Source organism: Schistocerca gregaria, chromosome X, assembly GCF_023897955.1.
Source record: "Schistocerca gregaria isolate iqSchGreg1 chromosome X, iqSchGreg1.2, whole genome shotgun sequence".
NCBI classification, from domain to species: Eukaryota; Metazoa; Arthropoda; class Insecta; order Orthoptera; family Acrididae; genus Schistocerca; species Schistocerca gregaria.
The window spans coordinates 35,566,549-35,584,785 of record NC_064931.1 but is presented as its reverse complement, the minus strand read 5'-3'; the positions used below and the strand labels follow the sequence as shown (position 1 = coordinate 35,584,785).

At 37.2% G+C, this 18,237-nt stretch overlaps 1 protein-coding gene across 1 annotated transcript in view; it reads right to left on the bottom strand.

Annotated features, from left to right (window-relative positions):
- Window positions 1–540: 540 nt before the first annotated feature.
- Window positions 541–18,237, bottom strand: part of LOC126297405 (protein piccolo-like) — an 80,216-nt gene continuing 62,519 nt past the window's right edge. The window contains exons 5-6 of the mRNA XM_049988162.1: window positions 14,948–15,056; window positions 541–889 (exon numbers count right to left, since the gene is read on the bottom strand). Coding sequence (XP_049844119.1) covers window positions 880–889; window positions 14,948–15,056 — 119 coding nt within the window. The 3' untranslated portion in view covers window positions 541–879. The remainder of the gene's footprint in view (window positions 890–14,947; window positions 15,057–18,237) is intronic.

Sequence of the window (18,237 nt, the reverse complement as noted above, 5' to 3'; positions counted from 1 at the left end):
GGGTGGCTACACTAGCTAGCAAATCTCAGGAAAATTTATGGTACAGATTAGCTTAAAAATTCACCAAAAATAATCTCTGAGCAACAGGATGTATCATTTGTTTTCTTTTGTATGATAGGCTAAAATATTTCCTGTTTATTAAATGTTTTGCCATTATATGTGTTGCAAAGAAGCACCTGTTTTAAGAAAATAATGAAACTTAAATATTTTATAGCATCTCATATAACTATTCTTTTTTGCATTCTAGCAGCCCCAAAAGATATGACTCCTATTTCTTATTTCTCATGACATTAATTGATTTTAGTCTGTTGTAGTACTTAAAGGCTTTTCAAAATTATAAGTTACATTTTTGAAGCTACCTATTTTCATCAATTACATCTTAAATCAAACTCATTATAAAATTCTAATTTAATATCATTTTATGTTTTCATGAAAAAAATGTATAAGAATCAGTTCTCATTTAGTTCTTATTCTCCATGTAGGATTACATTTTAGTTATTAAAGTAAGAAATGCAAAAATATTCAGTTTGTACTTTTAGGGAGTCAATGCATATTTTTTAATACATGATAAATCTTAGATGATATGCCAGATATGATATAATCATCGACAGTGACATGTGCCTCTAAGTACTTTTATCAATGGAAGAACACATTAATTGAATTTATCTCACAAACCAGTCATATTTCAGTAAGGGAATCTAAATGGCTGTGAACCACATTCAAAAGTGTTACATCACATTCATGACAACTTAATCAAGTAAAAAGATACAGGTAATTCAGCCATGCTGGCTAAGAATAATTTGGATGAGTTGCGAGGTGAAGGCTGGAGTGTCATCAAGAATTAGCATTTTCCAGAATTCATTCCATTCACATCTTGAGTCAAATGTTGCTGAAACAGAAGTATCAAACATACAAACAATTGATATAACGCAAAGTAATATTTTTATACATTACTGCATCAGACACAATTATGAACAGTGACCTCAGTGCAGTGTATAATAAAATTCATTGTTTCTCTCCCTTCTGAAGAAACTACATAATTAATGTGAGTAACTTGTGGAGTAGTGTTCTTACAAGAATGAGAGAGTGAGGGAGTGAAAAGAAAACATGGTGGAAGATGGATTGGAACAGAGACAGAAAAGCTGCAAGACACTAGAACAGGTTATATCCTCACATAAGGCCATGAGAGAGAAGGGAAAAGTATGAAAACTTTAACATGTTGTGGTAGGAAAGTAGTTTGGGAAGATCTGTAGACAAACCACGGAAAACACATGAAGAAGAGGAAGGCAATGAAGAGGAAGAGGAGAGACAATAAGGAGGAGAGAGAAAAGAAAAGGAAAACTAGGGAACACACAATGTTTAGAAATAGTAAAATGTTTTGTGGAAGAGACTGATTGAAGTAAATAGTAAAATATAAAAACAACAAAAATGGGAAATATAAAACAGGTGCAAGAAGAAGATGAGATGTTTACATAATTAACCTATAAATAAAAGTACTTTTTATGTACTTTGTTTCACTTGCATTGACTGAAACAGCTCACCATATGCCTTAAGAGAACATCAATAAAGAAGTTAAATATATAAATAAAGGGTGGTATTGGAAAATAACAAAGAGGCCTTGGATCATTTGAAGCATCAGAGTCTCTACAGAAATGACAATGGATGCTATAATTTAAATAACATCATTCTCCCCTTTTGTCTGAAATAAACTGTATCAAAAGAAAAAAAATCACTCTGGAAACCTATAAAATGATGATGACTTGTCAGAAATTACCTTCAGGAGGCAGAAAATAGTTCTGTCAGGCACATATAAAGGTACATGAGAGTACCCTACCTTTTGGGACTATTAATTCCTTCAGTATGGAAGAGAGAAAGATAAGAGGATAAGTTGGAGAAGGTTAAAAGGAAAGGGCAAGTCACTCATACCCCAAGTACCTCACATTAAAAATGTGATGTCAACTCTATGAGGTGAAATTAAAAATGGAATTTCTCTGTGCATGAAACAAATAGTTAAATAAGTATTTTTTTTTATTTTTCCTTTCTCCCTATTTTTTTCATCAGACTTTATTAAGGGTTGTGGAATCCAAACGAAGTTGACATGGCTGTGTATTGTAATACAGAGAACCTATAGGAGATAGAGATGTAACACTTAGTTAAATAAACTACACATTGATCTTGTCAAAAGCAGGGAAATGATTTCTTCATTTCCTTTTTATGCATCCTGGGCCATCACCTCAGCATCCTGTCCTCCAGGTTCTCTGTGAACTCAGTGATTACATAATCTGCTGCAAAGTAATGTTATTGTCTGTTGTTCTTGGCTGCTGATGTGCCACTCTTTGCCGTGCATGAGTGGTTCTCACTAAATCTTCCCCAAGTCCAACAGTTTAGTACTCCCCTGTTGTGAATTGTTCTCATTGTAGTATCAGTGATTAACATAGCCATCAAATATAGTTTTAAAAATCATACTTATCATTCAAGCATAATGGTAGCAATCAGATTAAGAAACAAAAGTTCCATCTATATGAATGCACTGTCAGATCTACTTCACCACTTGTACATGCTTGCATTCAATTTTTCAGACTTTAACCAAGAGAAGAAGCAATAAACGAGAATGGAAATTTTGAGTTTATGAACACCATTGCTTGGGTTAGTAAAAATAGGCTTCTTTCAACATAAAAAGAGACACAGCTCACCAGTTTTCTGCTATAAAAAATACACAAAATGTTATAAATTTCTGGGTGTCTAGTGTCTAAGTTGATATGAACTTTAATTTGAAAAATAGTACTACCACATTCTTATTACAAAAGAAACTCCTGGAAAACTTGTTAAGAAAATGTAAAGGCTACTCATGCATCCATAAGTTGGCCCATGTCTGGATTGTACATAAATTTTCAGTCAGTTCCTAGTGGTAGATCTGTTAGAACTTCTGAGAAAATTCTAGTAATATGTTAAGTGCCTGAAACTGTAACAAACTTTTTATGAATCACTTTTCCCAGTCACACCTGTTTTACAGTAGAAAAACTGAAATGAAATAACTAAATAACAGTGTTAAGATTGATGTTGAGTTCAACCTAAAGGATAAAATAGCGTATAATAATATCTGTCTGAAGAAAATATTGACGAGATGTTTTTATTTTGTAGGATGCCCAGTGCTCCAGTGCAATGAACTCTCCAAGACCAAGAAAATTCCAGTAGAAAGGGAAATGACACCATTGGAAAATATGCAAGCTTATTTGTAGTCAGTGCAAATGTGCAGTGCCTTAGGATGAAACTTAATACATTATCATTCTTTGTCAACAAAGTAAGACCCAGTGTCTTATGCATATGTGAACACTTACTAGCCCAACCAGAAACAAGACACTACAGATGTATTACATGTTTGGGAATGGCAAATGCATAGTGTAGAGAAACTGCTATCCATAGTGGCATGTCTGTGTATCCAAACAGTAAACTCCGTGCTAATAAAATTGACTTAAGTAGCTTGTTCTGTATACACTTGGACCTAGAATTGGCTGCATTGAGGCTGCGACATGCCAGCTTTATTGTTGTTTCTGTATCTTTTCCCAGACGCCAATTTTGAAAATTCTGTCAAAGAATTGAAAAGCTGTATGTGTCATCTAGTGCACTTAGGAACAAAATTTGCCTTATATGGAGACTTCAGTATTCATATCAGGAAATATGTTGATAAAGAGAGAGCTTTTATGAAGTTAATACACAGTTATGAACTATTTGCAGTGAATCATCTATAAACAAGAGAAATTCTTTGCCTTGACACAATTGTCACAAATCTAAATAGTTGTGGCTATGAAGTAAGTGTAGTTGACCCTAAGTTTCCATGTCATAGTGCAGTGATAATGAATTTATTAACTAACTTTGTGAATACACAAAAAAATTCCAAGCTGGCATTCAAATTAAGTGTTGACAGATAAGGTTATTACAAAGAAAAGTTTATATACTTTTAAAAATATAGCTTCTTCTATAGATTGGCGTCAAGTATTTGAACAACTGGCACCAAATAATGCATTTAGTTCTATGTTCCATACCCTTAAAGTTAATTTTGATGAAAATTTTCCACTAAAACCCAACAAATGTCCAATTTCCAAGTCAATATACATAGAGAAAACTGTCATAGTAAAAAGGTTGTATATCAAACAATGGAAACTCCAGGTTGGAATATCAATAATATAAGGAGAAAGATAGATTGCTACTTTCTGTAAATATGTCATGTTAAGTTGAAGACAGGTACAACTAAAAGACATTTACTCATTAGCTTTTGGTCACAGCCTTCGTCAGAAAAAGGAATGAATATACATGTGTACCCCTTTCTGACGAAGGCTGTGACCAAAAGTTAATGTGTGAATGTCTTTCAGTTGTGTCTGTTTGCAACTTAAGAGGGCATATACCTCTAGACTAACTAAAGTACAATGCACTGTGTAGTGTTACAGAACATGTATTAAGTATTTCAATACTGAATCATATATGGGGTAGTAGGACACCTGTTGTTGTGGATCAGAATCCTCACTAAAAGAGTGCATCTTCAGTTTTCAGCAAATAAAAATCTTATATTGATTGTTGATCAGCTGTTGGCCCTTCTGATTGTGTTGCCAAGTCTACACTGGACTAATGGCCAAGCTGTCTGCCTACCTATTTCTGTAGCTAGTCTGCAACACCATGCCATACTGTTTGCTGCCACCCATTTGAGTGGCCTACAGTGTCCAGCATGATGCCACCCTCACTTGGACAGCATCACCTCTTGCTATCTGTGGTTGTGTGGCTAACCTATTTCACTTGTCAGGCCTGTACAGTCTTGGCAACAATTTGTTGATGTGTTCCATCTGCTGCCCATTCAACAGAACACCCCATTTGTGCTTACTCAGCCCAAGGCTCTGGCTTCAATGCAGGGGGTCACACCCTCCTCAACAATGTCTACACCCCTAACATACACATTGCTGCTGACACCCAACACATGTTACACTGGACTGTGCCGTGTCTCATTCCCTCACCAGATTGTAAGTTCTGTAACTGCTTTGTGTTTCTGCCAGTAAGCCACTACTGAGAGACATTGACAACATGCCACATTTATATTTAAGAATTTTTTGTCATTGTTTTGACTGTAATTTTTAGAGATAGTTAATGTGTGGGCTGCAAATAAACACAGTAAAATTAGGAATTTTGCTATTTCACCCATTCATTAGGGCTATTGGGTTGTATATACTTTACAAAGAGACTTAAATAATAGCACACTTTATTTTATAAGATTTGTGGTTAAGACAGCACATTTATATTGTATTTTGGAGACCTTTACTACACTGGCTACTTTGTTATCTATAAGTAATATGAGGAATAAGGGGCAAGATACTGTCTGTGAACTGCATCATTTGTAGGTTCAAGAATAAATACATGTCTGTTAAATGTTATTTTTTAAGTTGAGTGTTGAGTAGAGTGCTAAAATAATCTGCAGGACCTTGCAGCTTGCAAGATGTCAATTAGCATCCACAGAGTGTTCAAGCTGTTCATAGCATTTTCTTCTGCCTTGTTTTTGTGTCACAACCCACACTATCTCTTTCATCTTTCCTGTTAGCACTATTTCTGTGGGTAATTGATGAGCATAGATTGTCCTCCTTGAACAGACATAAGGTACCATCAGATGGGGTAAACTAGCCCACTTTTTTTAAAATCTTTTTTGACACATTAATCTCTGATATGTTGATAGATAGCTGGTAATTGTAACGTAATATTTTCTTTAGTATCTATGTCTCATGGTAAACCAAAAAACCACTTGTTGGCAAGACTGATCCACGTATACTGAAGAAGTTTTGCAGGGAAGCCCTTTCACATCCTCAATAGGGTCTTGATCTCTCCCAATACGATTTCCATATTTTTGGAGCCCTGAAGAAAGACATTCATGGCTATTGATTTACTGTCGATGAAGAGGTGGATGCCTGGGCACAATCATCGTCCTGTAGACAAGGGAAAATATTTTTCTGGGAAGCTATTGAATATCTTATCACAGTGGGATATTTGTATTAACAGTTACACAGATAACTTGTAAAGCAACAAGCAGTTAACTTATTTTATTCCATGTGTCTCATTTTCATTTGTTGCCCCTTATACACACATCAAAAAAAGTTTTGCATCACCTCGGTTCCGAGAGTTCCAGAACTTGTACAGAAAATTGGAATATAGATCAATGTAGACATCATTTCTGCCCTTTTTATTGCTCATGAAAACCACACATTGCATGTTGTACCACCATACAGTGAGACCTCCAGATGTGGTGGTCCAGATTGCTGTACACACTGGTCTCTCTAATACCCAGCAGAATATCCTCTTGCATTGATGCATGCCTGTATTTGTCATGGCGTACTATCCACAAGTTCATCAAGGCAATGTTGGTCCAGATTGTCCCTCTCAATGACGATTTGGCATAGATCACTCAGAGTGGATGGTGGTTAACACTGTCCATAAACAGCCTTTTTCAATCTATCCCAGGTATGTTCAGTAGGGTTCATGTCTGCAGAACATGCTGTCCACACTAGTCAAGCAGTGTCATTATCCTGAATGAAGTCATTCACAAGATGTGCGTGATGGGGCCATGAATTGTTGTCCTTGAAGATGAATGCCTTGCCAATATGCTGCTGATATGGTTGCACTATCGGTCAGAGGGTGGCCTCCATGTATTGTACAGCCATTGCGGTGCATTCCATGACCACCAGCTGCATAAATTGACCCCACATAATGCCACCCCCAAACAGTAGGGAACCTCCACCTTGCTGCACTCACTGGACAGTGTGTCTAAGACTTTCAGCCTCACTGTGTTGCCTCCAAACATGTCTCTGACAATTGTCTGGTTGAATGCATATGCGACACTCATCGGTGAAGAGAAGGTGATGTTAGTCCTCAGCAGTCGATTCGGCATGTTGCTGGGCCAATCTGTACCATGCTGCATGGTGTTGTAGTTGCAAAGATGGACCTCGCTGTGGGCACCAGGAGTGAAGTTGTGCATCATGGAGCCTATTTCACACAGTTTGAGTTGTCACACAACATCCTGTGGCCGCATGAAAAGCATTGTCCAACATGGTGGCATTGCTGACAGGGTTCCTCTGAGCCATAATCTGTAGGTAGCGGTAGTAGCCTATGGGCAACCTGAGCAGGGGATGTCATCGGCAGTTCCTGTCTTTCTGTATCTCCTCCATGTCCGAACAACATCGCTTTGGTTCATTCTGTGATGCCTGGACACTGCCCTAGTCAAGGGCCCTTCCTGGCACAAAGTAACAATACAGACATAATCGAACTGTGCCACTGACCTTTTAGGCGTGGTTGTACTACACACAACACAAGCCATGTACCTCCTTCCTTGTGGAATGACTGGAACTGGTCAACTGTTAGACCCTCTCCATCTAATAGGTGCTGCTCATTCATGATTGTTTACATCTTTGGGCAGGGTCATCTCTGAACAGTCAAAGTGACTGTGTCTGTGATACAATATCCACAGTCAATGTCTGTCTTCAGGAGTTCTGGGAGCTGGGGTGATGCAAAACTTTTTTTGATGTGTGTTTTTAACATATTGTTGCTAAAGTGCAGTGAATCATTTATTTCCAAAAATTGTAGTAAATAACTAAAATTTAACAAGATAAAATGAGCAAGGAAAATGCTGATTTGTTTATTTTTATTAGATCAATCATTTCAAAGATATAACACAATTTAAAAGTTAACAGAATTGATTATACAAAGCTGTCCACTTATGAAACAGAAGATAGTTTTCTTCAAAAGACTTTTTGGGTTGGCTTATTTTGTGCAACATCCTCGCAGTATTATATCTTCCTAGGATCAGTTACGGATAATAAACAGTGACTTCTTTTTTTCTCTTGCTGATCTAAGGCTGCCTCTCCTACTAGATAAACTTAATTTTTGTTCATTGGCAAGCATCCAAGAAGGTTTTGCCTGTTTAGTGAGACAGTTTCACTTTTTAAACGTGGACATAAGGTTTTGGATCACAGTCTCTTTTAGGTAGTTTATCAGTTCATTTAGCAGCACAAGAAACAGCTGTCAGACTGACAGAAAAAAATTCTCATCAAAACAGTATGAAATTTATATGTACTGTCAGGTAACAAAATAAATAAAATTGAGCCTAAAATTGTTGAGGCAAAAGTTACTGCAAAATATGGGATAATGTCACCTCATTGTGAAATGTAGTCTTTATTTCTTATGAAAATGACGAATTCAGAATTACTTGTTTTACAGTCCAATCAAAACAAATGAAGCATTAATAAAAACTTGAATTTGAATACCACTAATGTGCCTTGACTAACAGACTTGTCACATAACAAGTGCTGCTGCAGCAGCAGATTTGTGAGCTTTTTTTTTCTTTCATTTAAGGCAAGAAACATGGATATTCATTGACATATATATGGAAGTGTGTGGCAGAGAACGTTTTTTGCCCTCTGAGCCAATGTTATCTGCCATGAGCCAATATCACTCCAGTTGGTGGTAGCTTTTGAATAGCAGTACTTGTCTCCTGTCATCAGTTCTGACCACTTAAGCTAGATGACTGATTTTTTATCATTGATTTTAGTGAACTATTTCACATGTTTAGCCACTTTAGATTTACATTTTAAAAATATGTATTTTTTCCATTGTAAGTAGTTATCTTTCAATACAATTGATTGAGTTCACATGTGTGGGGCCTATTATTGTTGATTTTAAGCTTTTTTTGTAGAAGGGCAGACTATAAATTTTTCTAATCATCCAGTTCTGGCATAAGCTTTTCTTCTCCTCCTTTAAAATTAAATTCAGATTATTTAAAAATCTTTTTGACCTGGGGAAGATTTTATATATGACTCTATAACTGAATAGAGGTATAATGAAAATTAAAGCTTGGAACTTCATTCTGCAATTAAATTCAATTTCAATATCATACTGTTTCATTACAAATGTTTTCAGTATTCCTGGAATCAATAATCATGGTTTTTATGAAAAGGATAGACTACTACTCAACATATAGTGGAGATACTGAGTTGCAAAGAAGCACAACAAAAAATCTGTCAAACAAAGAAGATTTGGGCCAATAAAGCCTTTATCAAGATTAGACAAAACACATGCATGCACACACACACACACACACACACACACACACACACACGACCAGATTCTCTAGCTGCTGAGGTCAGACTGGCTACGGTTGACGGAGACTGTGGTCATGTGTGTGTGAGTTATGTTAGCATGAGTGTGTGTTTGTATGTTGTATAATTCTCATGAAGGCCTTTTTGGCTGAAAGGTTCCTTGTTTGACAGTCTTTTTGTCATGCCTGTTTGCGACTCAGCATCTCCACTATATGGTGAGTTGAAATGTATCCTTTTCATAATATTGTCATTTTTCCTTCATGGACTTGTTTTGTTAAGTCATGAATTTTCATCTGCACTGCTGGCAATTAAAATAACACCATGGAAGCTGAATGCAACAAATGTCAGACTTGCATGAAGTGTGCTACATGTTTGGATATGCATACGATTAGCATTTCAGCATGTCTGCACAAGGTAGGTAGAGCTGATGCCATCTACATTCTATGTATAACAAAATATTACACTTCTCATTCAAAAATCACTGTTGAATGTTGAGTTTTTGTGAGAAAATGTGTTATGCCTTGCTTAACAAAGAGAAACATCTACAAAAAAGTACCACAATTTGAAATCAGAGGATCATGGGTTATTGAGACTGTATTTAATCATCCTGCAATTTTACTGCTTGCATTGTTCAGGACATGCAAATATGGAATCATTGGGTCTGGGAGAGCCATATTCAGTGCCATTCAGTGCCAGACATAACATCTGCTCAGCCATGCCTGCTTATACAGACATGCCACATACCTTGAGTCTCAAAAGTTAAGTGTACTGCACTTTGAATGATACAATTGAATTACTGGAGCAATAACATCATCAGTCATGTCAGTCATGTGGGGTCTGAGAGGGGGCAGTCAAATGGGAGGTGAGTCAGAGGTCAGTGTTTGGACCACTTCTGATCCTTATTTATATAAATGATATGCCCTCTAGTATTAGGGATACGTATAAAATATTTCTGTTTGCTGATGACACTAGCATGGTAGTAAAGGATGTTGTACGCAACAATGGCTCAGTTTCAAATAGTGCAGTTCATGAGATAACTTCATGGCTTGTAGAAAATAACGCTACATCACAGTAAGGCTCAGTTTTTACAGTTTCTAACACACAGTTCTGCAAAATTTGCCATTTTAATTTCACAGAATGGGAATATGATTAGTGAATCTGGACAGTGCAAATTTCTAGGCGTTTAGGTAGATGGTAAACTGTAATGGAAAGCCCATGTTCAGGATCTTGTTCAAATACTTAATGCTGCCATTTTTACTATCCAATTGGTATGTGAAGTAAGTGATTGTTAAACACAAAAATTACTCTACTTTGCTTATTTTCATTCATTGTGTTGTATGGTGTATGGTGTTATATTTTGGAGTAATGCTTCCCATTTCAGAAGGATATTTTTGGCTCAGAAATTGGCAGTTCATGTACCTCTTGTTGACCCCTTTTCACTAGTCTGGGCATTTTGACATTGCCCTTTCAATATATATTTTCTTTACTGTCATATCTTGTTAACAATATCAGCTTATTCCCAAGAATTAGCAGCTTTCACTCAGTTAATACTTGGCAGAAATCCAATACTCATTTGGATCACACTTCCTTAATTCTTGTGCGGAAAAATTTGCAGCATCCATTTTCAACAAGCTACCAGAAGAATTCAAAAATCTTATTAGTAATCCATGCGCTTTCAAGTTGAAACTGAAGAGTTTCCTAATGGGTCAATCCTTCTATTCTGCTGAGGAGTTCCTTGAAAAATTACGCTAATTCATATGTTATATTGTTAATTGCATTTACATAAACTTATGGCTTGATTTTTTTGGATTCATAAACATTTTATTTTATGTGTTATTACGTTTACACTGTAATTTCATGTACTGTTATGTTCTATGACCTTGGAGATTTGCTCCTCAATTTGGTCCTACAAAACTAGATGTGAAAATAAATAAATAAATAAATCTTTACACAATGATTGGAGGATGTCTAATAGAATTTGTAACTCATTACAGAGACAAGTGTAGTATTGTATCCAACTGCATGGGTGGCACGTGGAAAACCTCCATTAACAGGGTGAGGCTTATAATAACTTGTAGCATGTAACATGGTGAATTAGTATTATATTTTTTGTTAAAGTGGACCATGAATGAAATTTTTGCCCAGTAAACTATAAAAGATTACATTTCAAAAACATTTTTACTAAGAAAATAGAAACTTATGTTTCTAAATGGAAACCCAAAATATTCCATACACAAACAACAGTATGAGAAATCACAATAATAATGGCATTGGTTGCATTGCAATAAGTCAATTACATCCTGAGAAATTGGAACACGAAATTGACATGTGAAATGAACAAAATGTGCTGATATTGCATTTCCCTTGACACAAGCATGACCTGCATGTTGCTTGTAATCACGATGGGATTTAACAAATGCTATATAGGTATGTACACTGTCAGTATGTGGCCTGGGAAATATAGTGTCCAGTCACCTGCAATGAAAACAGTGACTTTGGTTTACTAGTATGTGCTTTATTGAACTTTTCAACATTACTACAATGGACATAATAGTAATGTAATACTGGTAACTACTGATCAAAGTAAACAAAATTAATGGCTGTCAAAGGGTTGCACAGAGGGAGAAATGTTATTTTTGTATGTAGTTGTACATCAGTTATACAGTGGTACATACCATGTACAGGATGTGTCGAACATCTTTAATGACTGTTAGATAATTGAACCACTGCAGATGATGGAATGCATACGTAAGTAGTACCAACAAAACACACACACATCTTCTCTGTAATACACAAAATGTATGCCAGTGTGCAATCACATGTCTCACAGATGAAACACTAAAACGTATGTTTGAAGACTGCCATTTGCTTGGCAACAAGCTGAGCATGCTCCATCATGGACCCATCCATGGTTGTTACTGTTTGTGGTGTTATTGCAGCAAATGGAGCAGTAATATGGACTTTCATGTTGGCCATTGTTGTTGGGACCTGGTCATACACCACATCTTTCACATGTCCCTGAGTAAAAAGTTCATGGGGGTGAGCTCCAGCAACCACACTGGAAATCCCTGAATGGGACAGCCCCATTCAATCCATCAATGTGAAACCACTCATACTGTCACCAATTAAGAGTGCTATCAATGAAATATGGGCCAATGGTGTTGTGCTCTACAATACCAAACCATACATTGACACTCCACTGATGGTGATGTTCTACCTGGTGAATCCAGTTTGGCTTTTCTGGTGACCAGTAGTGCATATTGTGTAAGTTGGCATTCACATGGTTTGTAAATGTAGGCTTATCAATAAGCAGTTCCCTAAGCATAAAGTCTCGGTCTTGCCACAGAATCCACTGACAGTATTCCAGGCAATGTGAACATCATTGACATGGAGGCCATTATGTAGTGCCATATGATGTGGGCGGTATCTATGCCTGTACAGAAAATGCATCATGCATGTTTAAGGGATTTCCAACTGTCTCTCCATTTCAGGAATACTTGCATGATGGTTTATTGCAATGGCTGCCAGAACAGCTACCTCTGCTGCTTCATGTGTTACACCTCAACTCTGGATACATATTTGTGGAGGCACCCACCCTGTCCAACGAAGGCAGGGTCGGTTGGACGATGTCTATTAGGGTACCGCTGGGCATTCACCTGTGCCACACATGTGCCATTCTGGTGATATTATCCATACAGTAACATCACGTCAACGAGTTAATCATTTATGAATACCATGTCAAGTGTCTAGAATGGACGGACAGGTAAATCAATATCATGATTACAACAGTTACACCAATTACAGGGTACAGTACACTGGTGCCATGTACCTGTACATACTTCCACACAGAACAACCTCCTTTGTAATGAGCCATTCCCACACATAGCACTGATTGCAGCCCATTCCTGTACACAACTGCAGAGGCAAAGGGTTGTCCTGGGTGGTGTAATGGGGCAGTGTACACCAGCCAGTGCTGTTCCCCAGTTAGTACATAGGTAAATACAATATTCACAAAGGACTTCATTATGTACATATCAATGTTTGTGGCAGCAATCCCTATTATGACTTTTAGCCCTCATGCTAACAGTGAAAGTAAGAATATGCATCAGTCACATCACGATTATGAGCAATGTACAGGTCACTCTTGCATGACGGAAGAAAAAAGAGAGAGAAAGAGAGAGAGAGAAAGAGAGAGAGAGAGAGAGAGAGAGGTGGGAGAGGTTGGTTGGAAGGGTTCCAAGGACACTCTGAACAGCTTATGTAACTATAGAGTCTTTCCTATTCACATATTTATTTTCAAGCTGACATGTATAACTTGTATCATTTTACCATCGTTACTGCAAAATTGCTATTTCCCACTTCTAACTAGTCATGGAAAATTCTGGGAACCTATAATTAGTTGTCTTGTGAATTAACCACGTAACTGTTCAATGTGTAAATAATCATCTTGGTACTGTCACCTTTTGAAAACGATAACTGAGACTTTGACACTATGCATTTGTGCTCAGATTGCTAATTAGTTACTTAGACATAACATATTTTAAAATAAAAAAAATTACTCCCTTGCTTGAAAACAGGTGGAACATTAGCATATTTCAGCTCAGAAATGTTTAAGAGATGAATAGTTAAGTAGCACAAACAATTTTAAATGCAACTAAATCCACAGTCTTGCTGGCTGGAGAAATTTTAATTTCCATTCAGAAAGAGAGGTGGTGTTGTCTAGCTTCTGATCATCAGAGTTTAGCACAGTGCCTTGCACTACCATCCAAATGCTCCCTAACATGTGACGAAGTAAGAATGATGATTCATCTATTCTGAGTGGGACAAAAGCTCAGTAGCCTCCTTCATCCTATTCAAGACTTCAAGATAAGTAAGCCACCAGGTTCTCTCTTTGCCCTCCTTTCATACATAACAACACAAACACAATGTTAAATTATACAAGTACTCATCACAGCCATTCATATGATACAGGTTATTCATCAGACACTTCATAACTAGTGAGACAATGGTAACAGCAAATTGCCCCCACTACAACCTATCCCAGAACGGCAGTGCAGAATTTTTAGAGTAACTCCAATGATGTTTTTCTGGCTATTGGTCATACTTTGGCCAAAATCACTCTTGCTTTTAAAGATGTTGTGGTGGGCACTATGTCTGCTTGCCATGATATACAAATCTATGGTGAAATTCAGTATGCATTTCCAAAATTTGTTATTAGAAAAAGCTACGTTAAGTGATAATCTCACAGGAGATTTCTACAGACGTGTTTCTTTTGTTTCATTATGCTTATATTTTCATTCACAATCTGATAGGTGTAATTCCAAATGAAGGAATTATTTCTGCTACATATTGTATATCAATGACAGAAGATTCAATGAATTTAGATAGCTCCTAATGATGAATGGATCACAAAATTAAAAATGTTATACTCAGTAAAATAGTAAACAGTTTCTGCAGCCTATATCCTATAATGCAGACCACTATCAATAAAAAGTAATTTGATAAAAATTGGTGTGAAAACTGATAAATTAGCAGTGATGAGAGTCTGGAAGTAAAAGAAAATAAATATTTACCAGAGCACATTGATGCAGGAGGAAGGTATCTTATTTGAGGTGCATGAACATGTTTAGCCATGTCTAATATCAATATGTGTCAAGTTAACAATGAATCATTAGAGAAACAGATTTTTTTAATGTGTGAGACTACAGTCACTAGAGATATTTCAGAATTATGTGTAGCATCCAATATTCAGACATATACAAACAAATGAGATGAAATAAACTTTTTAAATATTTGAAAATGAATTTCTGCTGAACTTTGCTCACCTCTTCACCACAATTTCAATCTCACCCTCTGTATGTGAAATGAGTCTTTGCACTTCTTCAAAAGTTTTGCCTGTCAATGGAACACCATTCCATTCAAGTATTTGATCACCTGAAATTCAGATATCACATGAATAAAGTGTTTGGACCATCAAAGTACTGCAGTAAATCAAGAGATCATTAACAATTTCAGACTCCACAAACTAATTAACTTGTAAAAATGAAATAATGTTTTTGAATGGGGCCTCCATCAGGAGTTGCATGCACCATGACCACCTCAGAAGTATTAATAACAAAAGGAGGGTCAGCATTGGTTGTTGGAGTAGAAATGTTTATTTCTGTTGCAAATCAATTTCAGTCACTGCATGAGCATCATTAGTGCTAGTATTAAAGCCCTGTGGACTCATAAATACAAGCAGGAAAACTGCAGTATCTGCAGATGTCAGTGAAGAGTTCTTGTCAGACCACAGGTACAAATGCAACAGGGCTAGCTGCTTTTGCCTCTAGCCTGTTCTGTAATAGAAGTTTGACGTATTTTCTTATTCTGTTTGTAAATACTGGTATTTACTTTATATGTGCTGCACTTTTTTCTGAAATTAAAAAAATTACTCTGGAAAATTAAGGTTTTTCCAAACACAAAAACATGGTCCAAAGTACAAAATGGTCATCTACCTAGGAGTAAATGTTTTATTGAAATTGAACAACATAACAATCAAGGAAATCTTTTCAATACTGTTTTTAATTGTCTGACCATTACATTATTACTATAGTACACACCAACAATCAGCAACTGAAATCAAATTAAGCAGAATTATTATTAAAAAACCAGTAAAAAGTTAAATACTTTTTGATACTGAAGCTACTGGAAATCAACATAAATTTCCATTTTAAAGACTGATGAAATTGTTAAGACATTAACAAAACTCATTTAATTTGTAAAGATTCCATCTTCCATGGTAAAAGACCTTCTTCTGTTCTGAGGCACAAGATGGTGCATGATTAAGTATGGATTAAAGGTTGAAACATTGCATAACAAGTTCTAAAAATATGTAGAATTGTACTTGTCATGAAATTACATAGCTGAAGATTTAACAATATATTCCAAATAGATTTAATATATTATAACTCATTCAAATGTGTAGCACTCAAATTATTTACAAATGCTGCACAAAACATAACCTCATATCTGGCAACATAAAAACTGTAGAAAATGATGTAAACTGCTTCTAGCAGTCTCTAGTGTGCATTTCTTCATGTGATTTTAAACCCAACTACTAAAGTACTGACCAACAAACATTATGTGTTATATGAATGTCCCAATGCAGCTGATATCAGTTACCCTTTCCATTTCCTTTCCTTTATCCCCCTTTCTGCCTTCAATTTACAAACATCGTATGTTCCTAGGTATACTATCTTCTAGGTTCAACCACCTCACCTACTATTTACACTATAATAAACTGACCAGACCAAATATTAGGCACCTCTTAAAAGAGCACACTGATCGCTTTCTAATGCAGCAGTTGATGTAGAACTGGTATCAGGTGACCATATGACCCATTGTTACTGACAGAGGTCAAGGTAATGCTGTGATCAGAATGAGATTTTCACTCTGCAGCGGAGTGTGCGCTGATATGAAACTTCCTGGCAGATTAAAACTGTGTGCCCGACCAAGACTCGAACTCGGGACCTTTGCCTTGCGCGGGCAAGTGCTCTACCATCTGAGCTACCGAAGCACGACTCACCCCCGGTACCGGAGTCGTGCTTCGGTAGCTCAGATGGTAGAGCACTTGCCCGCGAAAGGCAAAGGTCCCAAGTTCGACTCTCGGTCGGGCACACAGTTTTAATCTGCCAGGAAGTTTCATATCAGCGCACACTCCACTGCAGAGTGAAAATCTCATTCTGGAAACATCCCCCAGGCTGTGGCTAAGCCATGTCTCCACAATATCCTTTCTTTCAGGAGTGCTAGTTCTGCAAGGTTCGCAGAAGAGCTTCTGTAATGTTTGGAAGGTAGGAGACGAGATAATGGCAGAAGTAAAGCTGTGAGTACCGGGCGTGAGTCGTGCTTTGGTAGCTCAGATGGTAGAGCACTTGCCCGTGAAAGGCAAAGGTCCCGAGTTCGAGTCTCGGTTGGGCACACAGTTTTAATCTGCCAGGAAGTTTCATATCAGCGCACACTCCACTGCAGAGTGAAAATCTCATTCTGGAAACACCCCCCAGGCTGTGGCTAAGCCATGTCTCCACAATATCCTTTGTTTCAGGAGTGCTAGTTCTGCAAGGTTCGCAGAAGAGCTTCTGTAAAGTTTGGAAGGTAGGAGACGAGATACTGGCAGAAGTAAAGCTGTGAGTACCGGGCGTGAGTTGTGATTTGGTAGCTCACATGGGAGAGCACTTGCCCACGAAAGGCAAAGGTCCTGAGTTCGAGTCTCGGTCGGGCACACAGTTTTAATCTGCCAGGAAGTTTAATGCTGTGATGTCTATGTGCCAGTTGGTGGTATTTGACCAGAGCAGTAGAATGGGTCAATGTGTGAGCTGTGACCCATGGTTGCATATTGAATGAAGTTGTTCAATTTTCTGGTGTCTTAATGCAGGCTATCCAACATGTCTCCAAGTAATTGCATACCACTCACAGCCATATACCATGGCATAACAAAATTGGTCATAAAAAGATCTCAGATCCCAAGTGACAGTTACTGGAGCATTGACCATTGTCAATTGCAATTTGTTTGTAACCAACAGGGATTGCTGCTGTCATTGAGTGCAGGTCAATTTTCACAATTTTTCAAATGGAAAAAACAAACTGGACTGAATGCAGTAGACATTTGGAGTTTAGTACCTTGCAAACAGCCATTGCACATTGTGACACATAAAGTTGTGTGTATTCAATAACCAAAAACTAGGCAGTAGCTGATTGGAGGCATTTAGCAGGGCCTGGTGAGTTGCTATTTTGCTTCTTTTATAATGACACGTATTGTGTAGTCAGCTTGCAGAATGTGGAGAGAGTAGTTCAGGACAAAAATGGTTTTGTGATGTTTTGGCGGTGTTTCTCATATTATGATTCAGGCCACCATTCTTAGGTTACCATGAATACGGACCAAGAAAATTATTTCAACATTGTTGATTAACATTGTTATGGAGATGATAGATAAACTCCAGTGGAAGACTCTGCAGGGGAGACGCTCAGTAGCTCGGTACGGGCTTTTGTAGAAGTTTCGAGAACATACCTTCACCGAGGAGTCAAGCAGTATATTGCTCCCTCCTACATATATCTCGCAAAGAGACCATGAGGATAAAAT